The sequence below is a fragment of the Gadus macrocephalus genome, chromosome 14, assembly GCF_031168955.1.
Source record: "Gadus macrocephalus chromosome 14, ASM3116895v1".
NCBI classification, from domain to species: domain Eukaryota; kingdom Metazoa; phylum Chordata; class Actinopteri; order Gadiformes; family Gadidae; genus Gadus; species Gadus macrocephalus.
Genome location: NC_082395.1, coordinates 1,095,894 through 1,116,525, shown reverse-complemented (window position 1 = coordinate 1,116,525; position 20,632 = coordinate 1,095,894). Strand labels below are relative to the sequence as shown.

The following is a 20,632-nucleotide window of genomic DNA, read 5'->3' as shown; positions in this document are numbered from 1 at the left end:
GGGTGGTGTAGTGTCTCCTCCCAGCTGAAGGTGTAGCCCTTCAGACCCAGAGGGGTGGTGCAGTGTCTCCTCCCAGCTGAAGGTGTAGCCCTTCAGACCCAGAGGGGTGGTGCAGTGTCTCCTCCCAGCTGAAGGTGTAGCCCTTCAGGCCCAGAGGGGTGGTGCAGTGTCTCCTCCCAGCTGAAGGCCTTCCTCCCGCAGTGAGAACCAGCAGTTCCTGAAGGAGGTGGTGGGCTCTGTGCTGGAGGGCCAGGGCGTGGGCTGGCTCAACATGAAGAAGGTGCGCCGCCTGCTGGAGAACGAGCAGCTGCGCGTTTTCGTGCTGAGCAAGCTGAACCGCGCCGTCCAATCAGAGGAGGACGCCCGACAGGAGGTCATCAGAGACGTGGTGAGAGGACGAACAACACTGAAGCTTCTCCTTAGTGTGTTTGCATGCCTTTCAAAATGTCTCGTAGCGTTGTTTAGCGTCTTCCCCTACCTGTCTCTGTTGTGTACCGGGAATGGGTTAACCTAGTGATGGTTAGTGCTTGATACTTGGTTCTATGAACATCCTTACTGTGCAGACAGCGATATATATTGTTTCTCCTATTGAAAAATGGACTCATTGTAAGTCGCTTTGGATAATGGCGTCCGCTAAACGCCCTCAATGTAGCTGTAAATGTGTGTTGCTGAGTGGTGTGTGTGTGTGTGTCGCCAGGAGGTGAACAGGAAGGTGTATAAGGGAATGCTGGACATCTTGAAGTGCACGGTGTCGAGCCTGGAGCACTCGTACACCAACGCGGGCCTGGGCGGCATGGCCAGTGTCTTCAGCCTGCTGGAGATCGCACGCACGCACTACCAAACCAAAGGTACGGCCACACAGCACCGTACTCTCCTCTTCTAACCCCACACGCACTACCAAACCAAAGGTACGGCCACACAGCACCGTACTCTCCTCTTCTAACCCCACACGCACTACCAAACCAAAGGTACGGCCACACAGCACCGTACTCTCCTCTTCTAACCCCACACGCACTACCAAACCAAAGGTACGGCCACACAGCACCGTACTCTCCTCTTCTAACCCCACACGCACTACCAAACCAAAGGTACGGCCACACAGCGACTGTCGCCCGGTTTATTCATGGCCGTTTAGAAAAAGGGAAAATGGGAATGAAAGGTGGATCTTATCCAAAATAACCAAGCAGACGACTGCAAAACCCCCTTCACTGACCTCTGGATGTTCAGTATTAACCCGCCTCTCTCTGTCTGTCTCCCTAACCTGATCAAACCGGTCTGTCTCTCTCTAACCTGATCAAACCGGTCTGTCTCTCTCTAACCTGATCAAACCGGTCTGTCTCTCTCTAACCTGATCAAACCGGTCTGTCTCTCTCTAACCTGATCAGACCGGTCTGTCTCTCTCTCTCTAACCTGATCAGACCGGTCTGTCTCTCTCTCTCTAACCTGATCAGACCGGTCTGTCTCTCTCTCTAACCTGATCAGACCGGTCTGTCTCTCTCTAACCTGATCAGACCGGTCTGTCTCTCTCTCTCTAACCTGATCAGACCGGTCTGTCTCTCTCTCTAACCTGATCAGACCGGTCTGTCTCTCTCTAACCTGATCAATCCGGTTCCTGCGCCCCCTCCCTCGGTCAGACCCTGAGAAGCGTAAGCGCAGCCCAACGGACGTCAGCCCGGGCAGCACGGAGAGCCCCCCGGGGCCGGCGCCGGCCCCCCGGGCCCCCCAGGGCCCGCTCGCCGTGCCGCGGCTGCAGCTGCCGCCCCCCCACCACGCCGCGCAGGGCAAGGGGCTCCGCAGCTTCGACACGCGCAGTCTGAACGAGGAGAACTTTATCGCCTCCATCGGTGTGTACTCCAGACACCCCCTCCTCCCCCCGCATCTGCATGTGCGCCGCGAGTCCCCCCTGCCCCCCCAGGGTATGCTCACCCCCTCCTGAGTCCCCCCCCCCCCCCCAGTGGACCCCCTGGGGCGTCTCGTATTCCACTCACCTCCAGCCACACCCCGGCTTCACCTTCTACAAACAATTGGATTGAAAAATGGAAATATATGAAATGTAACATTCTGGGTCTGGACTACAGGTCTAGAGGTGGGGGTCACCCACTGGGTGCCCGAGGGTCACCCACTGGGTGCCCGGGGGTCACCCACTGGGTGCCCGAGGGTCACCCACTGGGTGCCTGGCCGGAGTGTGGAGGTGTGTGGAATATCGCCCTGACGACCAGCCTTGTGTGTGCTTCGGTTTTCCCTGAAGTCTGAGCCCCCCTCTTGTCCCCGTCTGACCCCTGACCCTGCTGTCCGACCCCTGACCTCTGACCTGGTGGTTTGCCTGCGTGCAGCCTGGAGCATGCAGCCTTGTGTTGTTCTGTCCTGATCTCTAAATCTGCAGTCCTGGGCAGAGGTAGCCTGGAGCCGCGCATCGATGGATCGGCGCTCGTCTATAACGCCTGACTGCAGGTTTCATCTGGTTGCGAGGTGCCGGTTGGACACCTCCCCCATCGCTCTGGCATGGAGGGTGGGCCAACCCGCTCCCCGTAGACAGTCCCAGTAGAGAGCCAAAGGCCACCGCAGTGGGTTCTGGGTCTGTTTACCGGGGACAGGTTCAGTGAGACCACCCTCACCCCCCCCAACCCCCCTCTACCTTCTAGAAGAAGCCCCTTCGGTCCCACAGTGCCTTGAGACTCCTTGCATCCCTGCTTCTGCGACTGCCTCATTCCACCGCTGAAAGGCTTCCCACCGTCATCCCACGCTCCTTTACATCCCGGTCACCCCCCCTCGCACCCCGGCCCTGGGGAGCCGGAGGTCCTGAGGGTCTCCTGGTTCTCCGGGGCCGCGGTCCAGGGGGTCCCTGATGGGTTGCGATGTCGCCCTGTAGCCCCCGTTGAAGACGGGTCGTACCATCACAGTGGTCCGGTCCTCAGGTCCTCGCCGATTGGTGGGCTTCAGGCAGACATTACAAACCCTCCTCATTTGGTTAATAACATATTTGTTTTTGACGATGACTAATTTTGTTTTGTCTTCTTTTAACGCTCATCCCCCATACATGCCTTCTCTCCCAGCCTCTCTGACTCTCTCTGTCTTTCTCTCCTTGCTTGCAATGCATCTTGGGTAGAATTGTGGAGCAGGCACCGGGATAAGCAAAGTGCTTTGGAAAAACCACAGAGTAAGAGACTCCGCACACAACAGAGGACAAAGTACCACAAACTAAAGATATAAGGGTTGTTGGTTCCCCCCCCCCCCCCCCCCGCCCCATTCAGCTCTGAAACATGTCCTCGTTTTCTACACAAGACACTGATCGAGGTTTACAGAAAATAGATTCTATATAATATGAGGAAAAATCATCCTTTTCTATGTCTAGGTGACAACAGCTAGTCCAGGTAAATGAAGGTGTAAAATCAACTCATAACTCATAATATAATAACTAATATTTATCATAGAGGTTTCCATCAGTATATCTCATATCAAGTATATCAAACAAAGCGAGGGGTGTTACGAAAGGGATTCCTCATCACAAACAACAAACCTCTTCCTCTGGAATGTGGAATAAGTCCTCAAACTAAACCATCCTATAGTGTCAGGGAATATCTCTGCTGCATAAACCATTGAGTAACAGTTAGAGAAGGAGGAGCCTCGTTAGGGGGCGGGCCTCGTTAGGGGATAGGCCTCGTTTGGGGGCGGGCCTCGTTAGGGGACGGGACTCGTTAGGGGATAGGCCTCGTTAGGGGGCGGGCCTCGTTAGGGGACGGGCCTCGTTAGGGGGCGGGCCTCGTTAGGGGGCGGGCCTCGTTAGGGGTGAGGGCCTCGTTAGGGGACGGGATTCGTTAGGGGTCTCCAGTGGGGAGGTGAGCCGCCAGAGAGGAGCACCCTTGGGTGCTCTCCATAGGATGATAGCGCTGCTGTGTCTGACCCTTTGTGCTCTTATGTCTCCCGCAGTGTAAGCTCTCAGGTAAATGTTTCCTCTGTGATTGCTGATTGTCGTGGCTTTAGCCCCGTGCATCGTACGGTAGTCCTGGACTTCATTATTTCCCTGACGACCAACCTTAGAAACATTAACAGCCATCATTAATGCTGTGTTATGAACAGTCAGGGGTTCAGTGATGATTGTACTGTCTTGTTGGGTGTGCATGCTAACTGCCTGTGTCTGTCTCTTCTGTGCACCCTGGGCCATGGGCCACTCGTATCTTGCAGTTTGGTTATAATCAGTAATTTCTGCCCGTTTGTTTTGCATTTACTGCTTAATATCTGTTATAACATTTGTGTATGACTTGTGGCTACGACTCGTTGAGTCTATGAGCAGGACTTAGGATGAGCTGCGTTAGTGTTAATGCCCTCAGCAGTGTCCTCATCACATCATGATTACTGTGCTGCCCTCGGCGCCACTACGGTACGGGGCCTGCCGCCCCCTGCAGAAGGTAAGGGTGTTGGGCCCCTGGGGGGGGCGCGGGGGGCCGGGGGGCCAGGGGGCCGTGGTGGAGCAGCAGCAGCGACACGGCCCCCAGTCACGGCTCTGTCCTCCTGCAGGGTCGGACGGGAAGCAGCCGCGCCCCGAGACCACCGACACCGAGGAGAAGAAATCCCAGATCAGCGCCGACAGCGGGCTCAGTGTGACCTCCGGCTCTCAGGTGACCACCTCCCCCTCCTCTTTCTCCTCCTCCCCCTCTTTCTCTTTCCTCCTCTTTCTCCTCCTCCTCCTCTTTCCACTCCTCCTCCTCTTTCTCCTCCTCCCCCTCTTTCTCTTTGTCCTCCTCTTCCTCTTTCTCCTTTCTCCTCCTCTTTCTACTCCTCTTTCTCCTCTTCTTTCTCCTCCTCCTCCTCTTTCTCCTCCTCCTCCTCTTTCTACGCCTCTTTCTCCTCCTCCTCTTTCTCCTCCTCCTCCTCTTTCTTCTCCTCTTCTTCCTCCTCCTCCTCTTCCTCTTTCTCCTCCTCCTCTTTCTACTCCTCTTCTTCCTCCTCCTCCTCCTCCTCCTCTTTCTCCTCCTCCTCTTTCTCTTTCTCCTCCTCTTCTTCCTCCTCCTCCTCCTCTTCTTTCTCCTCCTCCTCCTCCTCTTCTTTCTCCTCCTCCTCTTCTTTCTCCTCCTCCTCCTCTTTCTCCTCCTCCTCCTCTTCTTTCTCCTCCTCCTCCCCTTCTTTCTCCTCCTCCTCCTCCTCCTCCTCCTCCTCCTCTTCTTTCTCCTCCTCTTCCTCCTCCTCCTCCTCCTCTTCTTTCTCCTCCTCTTTCTCCTCTTCTTCCTCCTCCCAGGACACACTGCAGAAATGTCTTGGGTTCCATTATTGATGAATCATCCATTTATTGATGAATCCTCAGTCTCTGGGCTTCAGGAGATCCAGACCTTTGTTGATGCTATCTATACTTCATGCCTATGGTGTCTATGCAGAGTGTCAGAGTTAAATGAACCTCCTATCCTGTAGTGTTATGATGTGGTCGTGTTTGGCTGGTACTAACCCCCTCCTGTTCCTCTGGGCAGAAGAGCGACACGGAGTCTGTGAAGGGCACCGAGCCCCCGGCCCTGACCAGGAGCACCAGCCAGGACTCTGAGGCCAGCACCGTGGTAACGCCTCACTCACTCACTCACTCACTCACTCACTCACTCACTCACTCACTCACTCACTCACTCACTCACTCACTCACTCACTCACTCACTCACTCACTCACTCACTCACTCACTCACTCACTCACTCACTCACTCACTCACAGAGATGTATCTCTATGAGGATGGGTTGTTATTATGTATTTAAATGTATTCATGTGGCCACAATGGCTAAGGGCAGCTCTTGCTGTAAATGAATGGTTTATGGTGATATCTGCCAAATGAAGTAATGTGAATCAAACAAGATTGTATTATAAAATAGAATCTAGAAAATAAAATAGCTCATCATCATTCACAAGTTAAAACATCTATTTCAATATGTAGTCTACCAGTGTATTTCTACGCTCTGGTGACCCTGGGCCCTAATGTTGCAGCACTAACTCAAATGGGTTTCAAAGAAAACACAACTAAATGGACATTTACAAATGACTCAAACTAATGACTAATCCCTACTTCTGTGCTGGTCGTTCCCTGAGGGTCGGCACCAGAAGAACATGGAACTCCATTTATTTGGGATTGTCTGGTTTTTAATTAAACTCAAAGCGGGCTGTTTTGCGCATCATAATAATAATTGATTAAAGCACATTAATTAAAGGGATTTCAAGTCTGAACATTTTAGCTTTTCTTTTTTCTATTAATTGTTTTTTGGATGATGTAGTGTTCTTCTAATCACTCATTACCCAGAATGCACCCCTCTCTGTGGCTCTCTGTAGATCAGCAACAGCTCGGGGGAGACGATGGGCGCGGACAGCGACCTGAGCAGCACGGCGGGAGACGGGCCGGGGCGCGCCTCGCTGCACCTCGCCACCTCCCGGGGGACGCTGTCCGACAGCGAGATCGAGACCAACCCGGCCACCAGCGCCGTGTTCGTGAGTCGCTGCTCCTCGCCCCGACCACAGCGAGCAGGCAGAGCACAGCGAGCAGTCAGAGCACAACGAGCAGTCAGAGCACAGCGAGCAGTCAGAGCACACGAACAGTCAGAGCACACGAACAGTCAGAGCACACGAACAGTCAGAGCACAGCGAGCAGTCAGAGCACACCGAGCAGTCAGAGCACACCGAGCAGTCAGAGCACACGAACAGTCAGAGCACTGCGAGCAGTCAGAGCACACCGAGCAGTCAGAGCACACCGAGCAGTCAGAGCACACCGAGCAGTCAGAGCACACCGAGCAGTCAGAGCACACGAACAGTCAGAGCACTGCGAGCAGTCAGAGCACACCGAGCAGTCAGAGCACACCGAGCAGTCAGAGCACACCGAGCAGTCAGAGCACAGCGAGCAGTCAGAGCACACCGAGCAGTCAGATCACACCGAACAGTCAGATCACACCGAACAGTCAGATCACACCGAACAGTCAGGTCACACCGAACAGCCAGATCACACGAACAGTCAGATCACACCGAACAGTCAGATCACACCGAACAGTCAGGTCACACCGAACAGTCAGATCACACTGAACAGTCAGATCACACTGAACAGTCAGATCACACTGAACAGTCAGGTCACACTGAACAGTCAGATCACACTGAACAGTCAGATCACACTGAACAGTCAGTCAGGGAGCAGGTCACACTGAACAGTCAGGTCACACTGAACAGTCAGTCAGGGAGCCGATCATACCTTAGTTCATCATTGGTGAACAGCGAACTCTAAATGTTGTAGGCAAGAGTTCCTTTGTGTCATTAGCTGAACGCTGATTTGGACCCTCACACAAAGAGTTATTCCCCGTTAATCCCCGGTCCTAAGGGCTGTGCCTCACAGCGATCCATTCTGCAGGTTAGCTGTGAATGCATTCACGCTGGGAAGTCCAATGATTTCCACGTGTGATGGAGGTCAGCGTGTGTCAGAGACCCTGCTGATCTGGGTCACAGGCCAACGGGACGCCAGTCAAAAATGATAACCTGTTCATATCCAATCAGAAACAAACGCCTCAATGCTCTCTGAAAACACTCCTCTCCTGCACAGCAGTGATGACGATGGGGATGATGATGTTGATGATGATGATGACGAGGATGATGATGATGATATTGATGATTATGACGATGATGACGAGGATGATGATGATGATGATGATGATGATGATGATGGATGTCTCTTCCAGGGGAAGACCCACAAGCTGAAGGTGGCGTTGGCCAAGGAGCCGGTGCGGCCGGTGAGCCGGGCCCCCCCCCCCGCCGCCCCCCTGGAGGACGTCAGCATGAGGATCTACCTCTGTGAAGGGCTACTTGGTACGCTCCGTCTGTTAGATCTACCTCTGTGAAGGGCTACTTGGTACGCTCCGTCTGTTAGATCTACCTCTGTGAAGGTCTACTTGGTACGCCCCGTCTGTTAGATCTACCTCTGTGAAGGTCTACTTGGTACGCTCCGTCTGTTAGATCTACCTCTGTGAAGGGCTACTTGATACGCCCCGTCTGTTAGATCTACCTCTGTGAAGGGCTACTTGGTATGCTCCGTCTGTTAGATCTACCTCTGTGAAGGGCTACTTGGTACGCTCCGTCTGTTAGATCTACCTCTTTTAAGGGCTACTTGGTACGCTCCGTCTGTTAGATCTACCTCTGTGAAGGTCTACTTGGTACGCCCCGTCTGTTAGATCTACCTCTGTGAAGGGCTACTTGGTACGCTCCGTCTGTTAGATCTACCTCTGTGAAGGGCTACTTGGTACGCTCCGTCTGTTAGATCTACCTCTGTGAAGGGCTACTTGGTACGCTCCGTCTGTTAGATCTACCTCTGTGAAGGGCTACTTGGTACGCCCCGTCTGTTAGATCTACCTCTGTGAAGGGCTACTTGGTACGCCCCGTCTGTTAGATCTACCTCTGTGAAGGGCTACTTGGTACGCCCCGTCTGTTAGATCTACCTCTGTGAAGGGCTACTTGGTACGCTCCGTCTGTTAGATCTACCTCTGTTAAGGGCTACTTGGTACGCCCCGTCTGTTAGATCTACCTCTGTGAAGGTCTACTTGGTACGCCCCGTCCTCTGCTCTGTCTGTAGGGGCGGGGCTCATGCTTCAGATCCTCATGATTCTTTTCTTAATTGTAAATAAAATAAGAGTTTGTGCTCCTGCTCCTCCTCTGAGGTGCGCTGGGTTTGTGCTCCTGCTCCTCCTCTGAGGAGCGCTGGGTTTGTGCTCCTGCTCCTCCTCTGAGGTGCGCTGGGTTTGTGCTCCTGCTCCTCCTCTGAGGTGCACTGGGTTTGTGCTCCTGCTCCTCCTCTGAGGAGCGCTGGGTTTGTGCTCCTGCTCCTCCTCTGAGGAGCGCTGGGTTTGTGCTCCTGCTCCTCCTCTGAGGAGCGCTGGGTTTGTGTCCCTGCTCCTCCTCTGAGGAGCGCTGGGTTTGTGCTCCTGCTCCTCTGAGGAGCGCTGGGTTTGTGCTCCTGCTCCACCTCCTCTGAGGAGCGCTGGGTTTGTGCTCCTGCTCCTCCTCTGAGGAGCGCTGGGTTTGTGCTCCTGCTCCTCCTCCTCTGAGGCGCGCTGGGTTTGTGCTCCTGCTCCTCCTCTGAGGAGCGCTGGGTTTGTGCTCCTGCTCCTCTGAGGAGCGCTGGGTTTGTGTCCCTGCTCCACCTCCTCTGAGGCGCGCTGGGTTTGTTCTCCTGCTCCTCCTCCTCTGAGGCGCGCTGGGTTTGTGCTCCTGCTCCTCCTCTGAGGAGCGCTTGGTTTGTGTCCCTGCTGTGGATCTCTCTGCTCCTCCCTGTGCTGCCTGGCATTAACCCACTAACCTCTTGGCCTGACCTCTGACCTGTCTCTCTACCTGTCGCCTCACCCCTCTTCTCCCCCCGCTGCTTCTGCTGGACGGCGCCCCCCGCAGGGCGGGACAAGAGCTCCGTGTGGGACCAGCTGGAGGACGCTGCCATGGAGACCTTCTCTCTAAGTAGGGCTCACCCTCTAGGTGGAGGTGTCTGTCTGCTCCCTCTCCACCTCTCCTCCCTACTCTACTGTGTCTGTCTGTGGGAGGATGTGACTCCAGCTGCCCTAACACGACCTGCCCCCCCCCCCCCCCCCCCAGAAACACACTAACACACACACCGTTAGAAAGATCCTTAGAGCTGTGCTCATGGTAAGTAGCCCCAGTGGGCCGTGGAATGGACATTACATCGCTAATGTGTCCATACATTAAGGATCAACATGGACCGTCCTGTTATCAATACGTCCATACATTATGGATCAACATGGACATCCTGTTATCAATACATTATGGATCAACATGGACATCCTGTTATCAATACGTCCATACATTAAGGATCAACATGGACATCCTGTTATCAATACGTCCATACATTAAGGACAACATGGACCGTCCTGTTATCAATACGTCCATACATTATGGATCAACATGGACATCCTGTTATCAATACATTATGGATCAACATGGACATCCTGTTATCAATACATTATGGATCAACATGGACATCCTGTTATCAATACATTATGGATCAACATGGACATCCTGTTATCAATACGTCCATACATTAAGGATCAACATGGACATCCTGTTATCAATACATTATGGATCAACATGGACATCCTGTTATCAATACATTATGGATCAACATGGACATCCTGTTATCAATACATTATGGATCAACATGGACCGTCCTGTTATCAATACGTCCATACATTAAGGATCAACATGGACATCCTGTTATCAATACGTCCATACATTAAGGATCAACATGGACATCCTGTTATCAATACGTCCATACATTATGGATCAACATGGACATCCTGTTATCAATACATTATGGATCAACATGGACATCCTGTTATCAATACGTCCATACATTAAGGATCAACATGGACCGTCCTGTTATCAATACGTCCATACATTATGGATCAACATGGACATCCTGTTATCAATACGTCCATACATTAAGGATCAACATGGACCGTCCTGTTATCAATACGTCCATACATTAAGGATCAACATGGACCGTCCTGTTATCAATACATTAAGGATCAACATGGACATCCTGTTATCAATACGTCCATACATTAAGGATCAACATGGACCGTCCTGTTATCAATACGTCCATACATTATGGATCAACACAGGGAAATATAAGATAAAGACAGTGTTCCATGACACGAGTTCCTGGGTGGAAGTTGGCATTAATAATCTGATCGCATTTGGTACTTAGTGTTCTTCAGTACGTCTATGTCTTAAGCCTTACGTGTGTGTGTGTGTGTGTGTGTGTGTGTGTGTGTGTGTGTGTGTGTGCGTGTGCGTGTGCGTCTCCCCAGGTAAGGAGCGCTCCACGCTGTGGGACCAGGTGCAGTTCTGGGAGGACGCCTACCTGGACGCGGTGATGCTGGAGCGCGAGGGCATGGGGATGGACCAGGGCCCGCAGGAGATGATCGAGAGGTGAGCGCCTCACCTGGGGCGCGGCGGCCTCACCTGGGGCGCGGCGGCCTCACCTGGGGCGCGGCGGCCTCACCTGGGGCGCGGCGGCCTCACCTGGGGCGCGGCGGCCTCACCTGGGGCGCGGCGGCCTCACCTGGGGCGCGGCGGCCTCACCTGGGGCGCGGCGGCCTCACCTGGGGCGCGGCGGCCTCACCTGGGGCGCGGCGGCCTCACCTGGGGCGCGGCGGCCTCACCTGGGGCGCGGCGGCCTCACCTGGGGCGCGGCGGCCTCACCTGGGGCGCGGCGGCCTCACCTGGGGCGCGGCGGCCTCACCTGGGGCGCGGCGGCCTCACCTGGGGCGCGGCGGCCTCACCTGGGGCGCGGCGGCCTCACCTGGGGCGCGGCGGCCTCACCTGGGGCGCGGCGGCCTCACCTGGGGCGCGGCGGCCCCTCGGTTTGACCTCTCCAAGCCTCTCTGACCCTCTACTGCCGCGGCCTCAGCGCATCAAACACAGAACAGCACTGAACTCAACATATTTAAAGAAACTATATATATGACATTCTCTCGCCTTAATTGTATGACGGTTTAAAATGTAGGATGCTATGTTAATATGGACTCTAGTTGCTCTATGGGTAGTTTGGTGACCAGATAGCATCTAGCTAAAGTTCTCCCCCAAAGCCGACTGAGGCGACTCTATTGAGCGCGTAACTCTATCTCTATCTCCAGGTACCTCAGGTAGGGTAACCTGTAGTCTCTCGCCCAGGTACCTCAGGTAGGGTAACCTGTAGTCTCTCTCTCCAGGTACCTCAGGTAGGGTAACCTGTAGTCTCTCGCCCAGGTACCTCAGGTAGGGTAACCTGTAGTCTCTCTCCAGGTACCTCAGGTAGGGTAACCTGTAGTCTCTCGCCCCAGGTACCTCAGGTAGGGTAACCTGTAGTCTCTCGCCCCAGGTACCTCAGGTAGGGTAACCTGTAGTCTCTCTCCAGGTACCTCAGGTAGGGTAACCTGTAGTCTCTCTCCAGGTACCTCAGGTAGGGTAACCTGTAGTCTCTCGCCCAGGTACCTCAGGTAGGGTAAACTGTAGTCTCTCGCCCAGGTACCTCAGGTAGGGTAACCTGTAGTCTCTCGCCCAGGTACCTCAGGTAGGGTAAACTGTAGTCTCTCGCCCCAGGTAGGGTAACCTGTAGTCTCTCGCCCCAGGTACCTCAGGTAGGGTAACCTGTAGTCTCTCGCCCCAGGTACCTCTCGCTGGGAGACCACGACCGCAAGCGTCTGGAGGAGGACGAGGACCGGCTGCTGGCCACTCTGCTGCACAACATGGTGGCCTACATGCTGATGCTGAAGGTAAGGGGGTCCTCAGCGTCTGAGGAGCCCAGGTGTTGGGGCCCGGGGCTCAGCAGGTCATGTGACTCAGCCTCCCCTGTCCTCTGTCCAGGTGAGCAAGAACGACATCCGTAAGAAGGTGCGTCGTCTGATGGGCAAGTCACACATCGGGCTGAGCCACAGCCAGGTCATCAACGAGCTGCTGGACAAGCTGGCCGACATGGTAACCTTCTAAATACATAATATATAATTATATAGATATTATTACCAGATGGTCACCGTCGAGCCCTTTGTCTTACCTTCTGCACACTGCTGACTGGAACCAACTAGAATATATAATGTGGAACCAACTATAATATATAATTTTTAAGTGTAACCACCGACTCTGCGGACCAGCTAACCTTGACCCTTTTGACTGATTATGGGGAGGATTCTGATTGGTTGTGTTTCCAGAACGGCCGTGAGATACCCATAAGGCCGAGCGGCAGTCGCCACATCAAGAAGCAGACGTTTGTGGTGCATGCTGGGACGGACACCACAGGGGACATCTTCTTCATGGAGGTATTAATCCTGACTCACACGTGGTCGTCGTTTTTAGTCTATGAAATGATGAACCCAGGGACCGGCCTTCACTCGAGGCCTTTGCTCCGCTGCAGAGCACATAGAGCTAATCGCTGGAGCCCAACGTTAGCATCTCCAGAGAACATCTCAAACCAAGCTGGGCAGCGTAACGTCCCCTGTTAAAACAGAGTTCCTGTTATTGGGTTCGGTGTCCTCTGTCGTTCCTCCTGAACGGTGTGCCTCCCCAGGTGTGTGACGACTGCATCGTGCTGCGCAGTAACATCGGCACGGTGTACGAGCGCTGGTGGTACGAGAAGCTCATCAACATGACCTACTGCCCCAAGACCAAGGTGCTCTGCCTCTGGCGGCGCAACGGCCAGGAGACCCAGCTCAACAAGTTCTACACAAAGAAGGTAAGGCGGTGGCCACCAGCCCTCCCTGACCCTCGACCTCCAGGCCGGCCTCCTGTTTTACTGACCTCTGTCAGAGGCGTGTGACCTCTGTGGGTCAGGCATGACCTCTGTGACCCCCGATGTGTGCCCTCTGTCCCCAGTGTCGGGAGCTGTACTACTGTGTGAAGGACAGCATGGAGAAGGCGGCCGCCCGGCAGCAGAGCATCAAACCAGGTGGGGGGGCCTGGCCCACTGCCAGACACTGCCTGTAGCTTCCTGAGGGCCACGTCCAACCCTTCTTCATGTGGCCCTTCATCCACACCAAGGAGCTTGACCCCTGTGGCCCCTGTGTCCCCCCCCAGGGCCCGAGCTGGGCGGAGAGTTCCCCGTCCAGGACATGAAGACGGGGGAGGGGGGGCTGCTGCAGGTCACCCTGGAGGGCATCAACCTCAAGTTCATGCACAGCCAGGTGAGCCCTCCCCCGGGGAGCAGGGTACGGCCCCCCAGGCATGAGGAGGTCGTCCTCCTGGTACCCCCTAGGGGCCTCCACCTCCCTGATCACCTCGCTTGTTCTGCTTGTCCCCCCCATCCCCCCCATCCTGTGTTGTCCTCCTCCAAGGTCCACGTGCACACTCATGTCAACGTGCACTCTTTACAGGTGATGAGTCATGTCCACGTGCACTCTTTACAGGTGATGAGTCATGTCCACGTGCACTCTTTACAGGTGATGAGTCATGTCCACGTGCACTCTTTACAGATTAATTGAACGCTGTGCACTTTACAGATTATTGAATCTTCACGTGCACACTTTAGATTAATTGAATGATTTCCACATGCACACTATAAAACTTAATGAGCGATGTCCACGTGCACACTTTAGAATGATTGAATGATGTCCACGTGCACACTTTACACGTTAACTGAGGGATCTCCACGTGCACATTGTAGGGATTGATTCATCCGCTCCTGGTTTTCGGGGGTTTGGAGGAACCGTTTGAGTCGGACTTGTCGCTTTGTTTGTCTGAGTGTTTAACTGGCTGTGTGTTCCTGTCTGAGCGCATCTCTTCATTTGTTTGTGTTTTTTTATGTGAATGCCATTTTTCCCCATCCGTTTTCCTTTGGCGTGTTGTCCATGTTACCGTGTGTGTACATCTGAGGAAAGGATATGCTGTGTGTTCTGTGTGTGTCGGTCACCCGCGGTCAAACAGATTACCTCAAGACTTTTCATTAATAATTGGCTTTTATAGCAACTTCCATTTATTTATTTTGCGTTTGGACCCTTGAACTTAATAATGTGTTCCATCCTCACGTCAATCCAGACGAGGAGAAACCAAGTTCAATACCCTGCTCACTGTAATCCACGCCAGGGCTCTGGTTCAAGGTTTGGAGGTTTAGGACAGGCAGCTCTGGAAGAACAGTGTCTTGTTCGCTGGAAGCCGTTGTGCATTAACCACTAAGCATCCCCACGCTGATCAGTAGCCAATAGCAGCAGCTCATCCCCATCATGTCATAGGTATTTGAAGTATTGCTACAAATAGCATTTTTCAAGCAATTTGCATTAGCACAAATATTCAGAAGAGTTTATTTCCAGAACAATTCACACTGATGTGTTAAAAGCTCTCCATGCATTCTCTTCACCTTTAAAGTCTGAAAGATGTCTCCTCTAGGCTCCATCTGTTCAGTTAAGGGGGATGAATCCTGTTTCATCTAAAATTAATCTATGTTATGGCTGAGGTTCTTAGAAGGAAGGGGGGGGTTAATCCCCATGGTTACGACTAACGCCAACTTAGTGCTGGTGAGTTTGAGCGTTGTAGTGAGCGGTGTTGTGTATATGATAAGCCACACTGTGCTAACAGCCTAGTAGAAGCTAGCGGTCAGAGACCGGCGGTGTTATTTGAACGATAACCTCGCCTCTGCTCCGTGAGGGGTAGCGGTCGCAGGTGTTGCCGTTCGTCTTCCTCCCCTTTTATCGTCCCTTCACGGAAGGCCGACGTTATTCAGAACCCACTGAGGATGGAACAGGCTGGGAGTACCGTTGGGGTCCGAGGGGCGGCGAGTGGAGCCGGGGAAGGTCTCAGAGTAGAGGGGGGGTGCGGTGTTGAGCGGAGGGTCGTTGGGTCCAGCCCTCGCTGCTGCTGGAGGAGGAGGCATGGAGGGCAGTCGGCGGGTTTAGACCCAATCAAAGGTGACCTCGGCACTGAGACTCAAACCTCTAGGCCCCTGGAAGTTATGTTGGTTCATCTGTTCCGATTTTTATACGATTGGTCGATTGTTTCTGGTAAATATTAAGAGGCCCCGGGGACTGTGATTGGTTGGTTCCCCCCCCCCCAGGAGGGCGTGTCTTTGCTCTTCTGTCCGATAATAATCCAACCCATTTCTCTCCCATGCTCTCTCCCCCTGCAAGGAGCGGAAGGTACACGGCCTCTGCTCTCATTGGCTCTCACCTTTATGTTGGGTTTCCCTGATTTAAACCCTCTTGTTGTTTTCCTCTTATTTATTTTTTTATTTATCTTTATCTGTTTTAGCTGTTGTAGTTGTTTGGCAAATCTTGATTTTGTGTCTGTCTTTTTTAACTGGAGATTCCATGTGTGCGTTAAATGGGCCATTGTGTATCAGAAATAAACATTTAGTAACAATTCAAATCGGAGAAAAATGCTCCAACATCAAACAACTCGTAGACTATTGATACTACATTCTGTTCTGTTGACGCCTCTTCAGTGACTTAATGTGACCCATGTCCCGCCCACCATGGAAGCTTCCTGTAGTACCCCCCCCCCCCTTATGTCATTAGCTTCCTGTGGCTTGCCTCCCATGTGAAGTCCTTTTCTTTCTACCTTCCCACCTGATAAAAAACACACTTCAGAGAACTGTTATTTTGATTCAACATGGATTGTTATCATTTGTAGCCGGTGTCGTTGAGTTTAACACTGTTGTCCTGTTTTTGTTTTTGTTTTCTGTCTGTGTTTTAGGTTTTCATAGAGCTGAGTCACATTAAAAAGTGCAATACAGTGAAGGGAGTCTTTGTCCTGGAGGAATTTGGTAATTACCCATCTATTGATTCTAAGCCTGTACCGGGCGCAGCAGTAACTCTGAGGCGAACCCCTTCAGTCCTTTTAGGGTCTGAACCCTACAGTCCTTTAGGGGCTGAACCCTTCAGTCCTTTAGGGTCTGAACCCTTCAGTCCTTTAGGGTCTGAACCCTTCAGCCCTTTAGGGTCTGAACCCTTCAGTCCTTTAGGGTCTGAACCCTTCAGTCCTTTAGGGTCTGAACCCTACAGTCCTTTAGGGTCTGAACCCTACAGTCCTTTAGGGTCTGAACCCTACAGCCCTTTAGGGTCTGAACCCTACAGTCCTTTAGGGGTCTGAACCCTACAGTCCTTTAGGGGTCTGAACCCTTCAGCCCTTTAGGGGTCTGAACCCTTCAGTCCTTTAGGGTCTGAACCCTACAGTCCTTTAGGGTCTGAACCCTTCAGTCCTTTAGGGTCTGAACCCTTCAGTCCTTTAGGGTCTGAACCCTACAGTCCTTTAGGGTCTGAACCCTTCAGTCCTTTAGGGTCTGAACCCTACAGCCCTTTAGGGGTCTGAACCCTTCAGTCCTTTAGGGTCTGAACCCTACAGTCCTTTAGGGTCTGAACCCTTCAGTCCTTTAGGGTCTGAACCCTACAGTCCTTTAGGGTCTGAACCCTTCAGTCCTTTAGGGTCTGAACCCTACAGCCCTTTAGGGTCTGAACCCTTCAGTCCTTTAGGGTCTGAACCCTACAGTCCTTTAGGGTCTGAACCCTTCAGTCCTTTAGGGTCTGAACCCTTCAGCCCTTTAGGGTCTTTGGCTCTGAACCCTTCAGTCCTTTAGGGTCTGAACCCTTCAGTCCTTTAGGGGTCTGAACCCTTCAGCCCTTTAGGGTCTGAACCCTACAGCCCTTTAGGGTCTGAACCCTACAGTCCTTTAGGGTCTGAACCCTTCAGTCCTTTAGGGTCTGAACCCTTCAGCCCTTTAGGGTCTGAACCCTTCAGTCCTTTAGGGTCTGAACCCTTCAGTCCTTTAGGGTCTGAACCCTACAGTCCTTTAGGGTCTGAACCCTTCAGTCCTTTAGGGGCTGAGGCAGCAGAAAGCCCTTCCTATCGGGGAGGGATGGGGAGGGTCTGTTGGGTTTGGGTTTTTTGTTTCGTCTTTAGGACGTTTTGGTCCATTTATTGATTTCCTGGCCGTAGGAGCCGTTTAATGGAGTTGACCTCTGGGGCTTCTGCTGACCCCTGCAGGGGTCTGCTAGGTGTTAACGAGCTATCTCTGGACACGCTGCTCTGACTATGAAGCCTCGTTGGTCTCCATAGGAGACCAACGAGGCTTCATAGTGCAGCTCTGATCTCAACCACGACATCTGAAGGATAACATTTGATTCTCTGCTCAGGTTTTCCCTTCAACTTAGTCAGACAGTTAAAGCACTTCTGTTAAGCAAGTCCGATAGGGATTTAAAAGGCTTCTCTCCAAGTAAAACTGGTGCAGCGAAAGCCGGAATGGATTCAAGACAAGCCTTCAGCAGCATAAACCAGTTCAGCCTCCAGGTGCTCATTGAGCGTGGGCTTGTTGGGTCTGGCTCCTCTGGAGGTGGAGCTGTGATGGTATAAGAACAGTTAGCGAGGTTAGCCTAGCCTCGGGACGGGGCGGAGTTACTGCTGTGTCCATGTGCTGCTTTTGTAATGTTGCCCTCATCTTTGCCACTATGAAAACCTTCATTCTCCAGCAGGTAAAGTGTCGTCACCTTTCTCCTTATTTTGACCTTCCTCTTGACTTTCCTCTGTGTGAAGTACGCCTCCATCGACCCTCCCCCTCCCTCTCAGAGCCTCAGACACCTCTCTTACTGTCTCACCGCCTCACCCCTCGTGTTCTCAGCGCTCTGTCTGCCAACCGCAGTCAGTCTGCTAGCAGGGGTCTGTCTGCTAGTAGCAGCCTCTCTGCTAGCAGACAGAGCGCTGCTAGCAGCGCTCTGTCTGCTAGCAGCGGCCTATCTGCTATCAGAGGCCTGTCTGCTAACAGCCTGTCTACTAGCAGCAGCCTGTCTGTTAGTAGCGGTCTGTCTGCTAACAGCCTGTCTACTAGCAGCAGCCTGTCTACTAGCAGCAGCCTGTCTACTAGCAGCAGCCTGTCTACTAGCAGCAGCCTGTCTGCTAGTAGCGGTCTGTCTGCTAGTAGCGGTCTGTCTGCTAGCAGCGGTCTGTCTGCTAGCAGCGGTCTGTCTGCTAGCAGCGGTCTGTCTGCTATTGGTCTGTCTGTCTGCTAGCGGTCTGTCTGTCTGCTCACAGCGGTCTGCTTCCTTCTTCTCTTTCTTCATTGAGGCAGCGAGTGTGTGATGTGTTGACTCCATGGCTCTCCTGGGTTCACGGTTACTAATGAAAAGTCAATCTGTCCGGTGGACGACAGACGGCGGCGGTCCGTTGGTCTGGGCTGTCGTTCCTCCGTCTCTCCTCTGTCTCTCTGGTCTCCGTGACGTAGCTCATCTTAGAGGATTCTGTTTGTTTCTCTACTGAGATGTTTGTGTTCCACTCTTATCCTTTCCCTGGGCCATGAATGTCCTTCATCAAACGCCACAGAGGTTGCACAACACAAACGTCTAAATATAAACACAGCCGGACGCCTCCGGGACGCTTCTGTTAAAGAGGAACTCTACACAGTCCCAAGAGATCTGAATCCGTTGGCGGTTCAAGATTTTGTGTAGGCATAGCTGACACAGAAGCTCACACACACACACACTCACGCACACACCCATGCAAACATGCACAAACACACACACACACACACAATGTTACCTTCCGCACCCCAGGTATTGTGGAGGACTCTCGTGGCCCACAGCTACCTCTCGTCCATTATCATTCTGCCCCCCCCCCCCTCAGCTCTGACTCTAGTGTAGATCTTCTTCATTCCAGTTCCTGCTGCCTTTGAATTCTCTGTTTTGTCTCTCGCACCGGCCTCGCACAGTTCCTGAAACTAAAGAAGTGGTGATCCACAAGTACAAGACGCCCATGGTGAGTCCTCTCTCATCTGCCCCCGGCCGCGGGCATGTGATGCTACCCCCCCCCCCCAGTTAAGGGCTCGGGGAATACCTGCCCTCTCATTTCCTTTAAATCCATTTGAATTGCATGACGGAGACGCCATTTTGAAGGTATGCAGGATTGTTATTTATTTATTCTGGGGTTGAGGACGCTAAGGTGAGGTAACAAAATCAACCCCAGGGATTGAGCGTGGACTATAAACAGCTCTGACATAGACAGTGAAAGTGAACATATAGAAATATGTGTATCAACAGTGTTGTCTTTACAGCTAATGTTACCCCTGTGTTATTTATTGATCACGTGTTCTAAATGTGTAAAGGCGAGTTGTAGAGTGTTGTGATGAGCAGGGACCCAGCAGGCACTCGGGTCCCACTGAACGACGTCATGCGTGCTGAGCTTCTAAACGACTCCTCTCTCCGTCTCTCTGCCGCCGCCTCCAGGCCCACCAGATCTGTTACTCGGTGCTCTGCCTCTTCTCCTACGTGGCCGCGGTGAAGGGGAAAGAGGACGGCAGACCCAAGCTCCTGTCCCCCCGACCTGTGTCTCCCAGACCCCCGTCCCCAAGACCCCTGCCCAGCTAGTCCTCTCCGTCGGACCCCCCCCCCCCTACGTGCCTCTCTGCTCTCCCCTCTGACAATCCCCCAAAGCGTCCCTCTAAGCACACTCCCCCGCCCCCTTTGACCCCCTTTCTTATCTGTGGTCGTCTGAACAGACCTAGAGGTGTTCCTAGGTCCTGGTGTATCGTGGTGTAATTAAGAAATGAAGACGGAGCTGAACACTGTCGCTCCACTACGGGCCCGGACCACGTCCTGTAGGGTCCGCTCGCCCCAGAGGAGACCCCCCAGGGCGGGCATCCAGGTCCTGTGCACCACCCTGAGACCCCCCCTCCCCCTGTGACCCCCCCTCCCCCCCCTGTTTGGTGGTGTCCGTATTTCGGTCCCTCGTCCCGCCTGGTATCAGGGTGTGTACAGGCTGCTGGTCCCCCGCATGTAAATGCTTCTGTCAAGGTCCCAGTACTCCGTAAAGCCCCCCCCCCCCCCCCCCCCCGCCTGTAAAGGTCCCAGTACTCCGTAAAGCCCCCCCCCCCCCCCCCTGTAAAGGTCCCAGTACTCCGTAAAGCCCCCCCCCCCCCTGTAAAGGTCCCAGTACTCCGTAAAGCCCCCCCCCCCCCCTGTAAAGGTCCCAGTACTCCGTAAAGCCCCCCCCCCCCCTGTAAAGGTCCCAGTACTCCGTAAAGCCCCCCCCCCCCCCTGTAAAGGTCCCAGTACTCCGTAAAGCCCCCCCCCCCCCTGTAAAGGTCCCAGTACTCCGTAAAGCCCCCCCCCCCCCCCCCCTGTAAAGGTCCCAGTACTCCGTAAAGCCCCCCCCCCCCCCCCCCTGTAAAGGTCCCCGCCTCCC

The 20,632-nt window shown here is 53.4% G+C and overlaps 1 protein-coding gene across 1 annotated transcript in view; it reads left to right on the top strand.

Annotated features, from left to right (window-relative positions):
* The window catches only part of madd (MAP-kinase activating death domain), a 57,424-nt gene extending 37,146 nt beyond the window's left edge, over window positions 1-20,278 (top strand). The window contains 19 exon segments of the mRNA XM_060071326.1: window positions 202-388; window positions 698-848; window positions 1,635-1,844; window positions 3,107-3,157; window positions 4,516-4,616; window positions 5,460-5,543; window positions 6,296-6,451; window positions 7,681-7,807; window positions 9,380-9,442; window positions 10,813-10,933; window positions 12,153-12,258; window positions 12,350-12,460; window positions 12,691-12,798; window positions 13,047-13,211; window positions 13,352-13,424; window positions 13,553-13,659; window positions 16,160-16,229; window positions 19,161-19,207; window positions 19,675-20,278. Coding sequence (XP_059927309.1) covers window positions 202-388; window positions 698-848; window positions 1,635-1,844; window positions 3,107-3,157; window positions 4,516-4,616; window positions 5,460-5,543; window positions 6,296-6,451; window positions 7,681-7,807; window positions 9,380-9,442; window positions 10,813-10,933; window positions 12,153-12,258; window positions 12,350-12,460; window positions 12,691-12,798; window positions 13,047-13,211; window positions 13,352-13,424; window positions 13,553-13,659; window positions 16,160-16,229; window positions 19,161-19,207; window positions 19,675-19,815 — 2,179 coding nt within the window. The 3' untranslated portion in view covers window positions 19,816-20,278.
* Window positions 20,279-20,632: the final 354 nt, after the last annotated feature.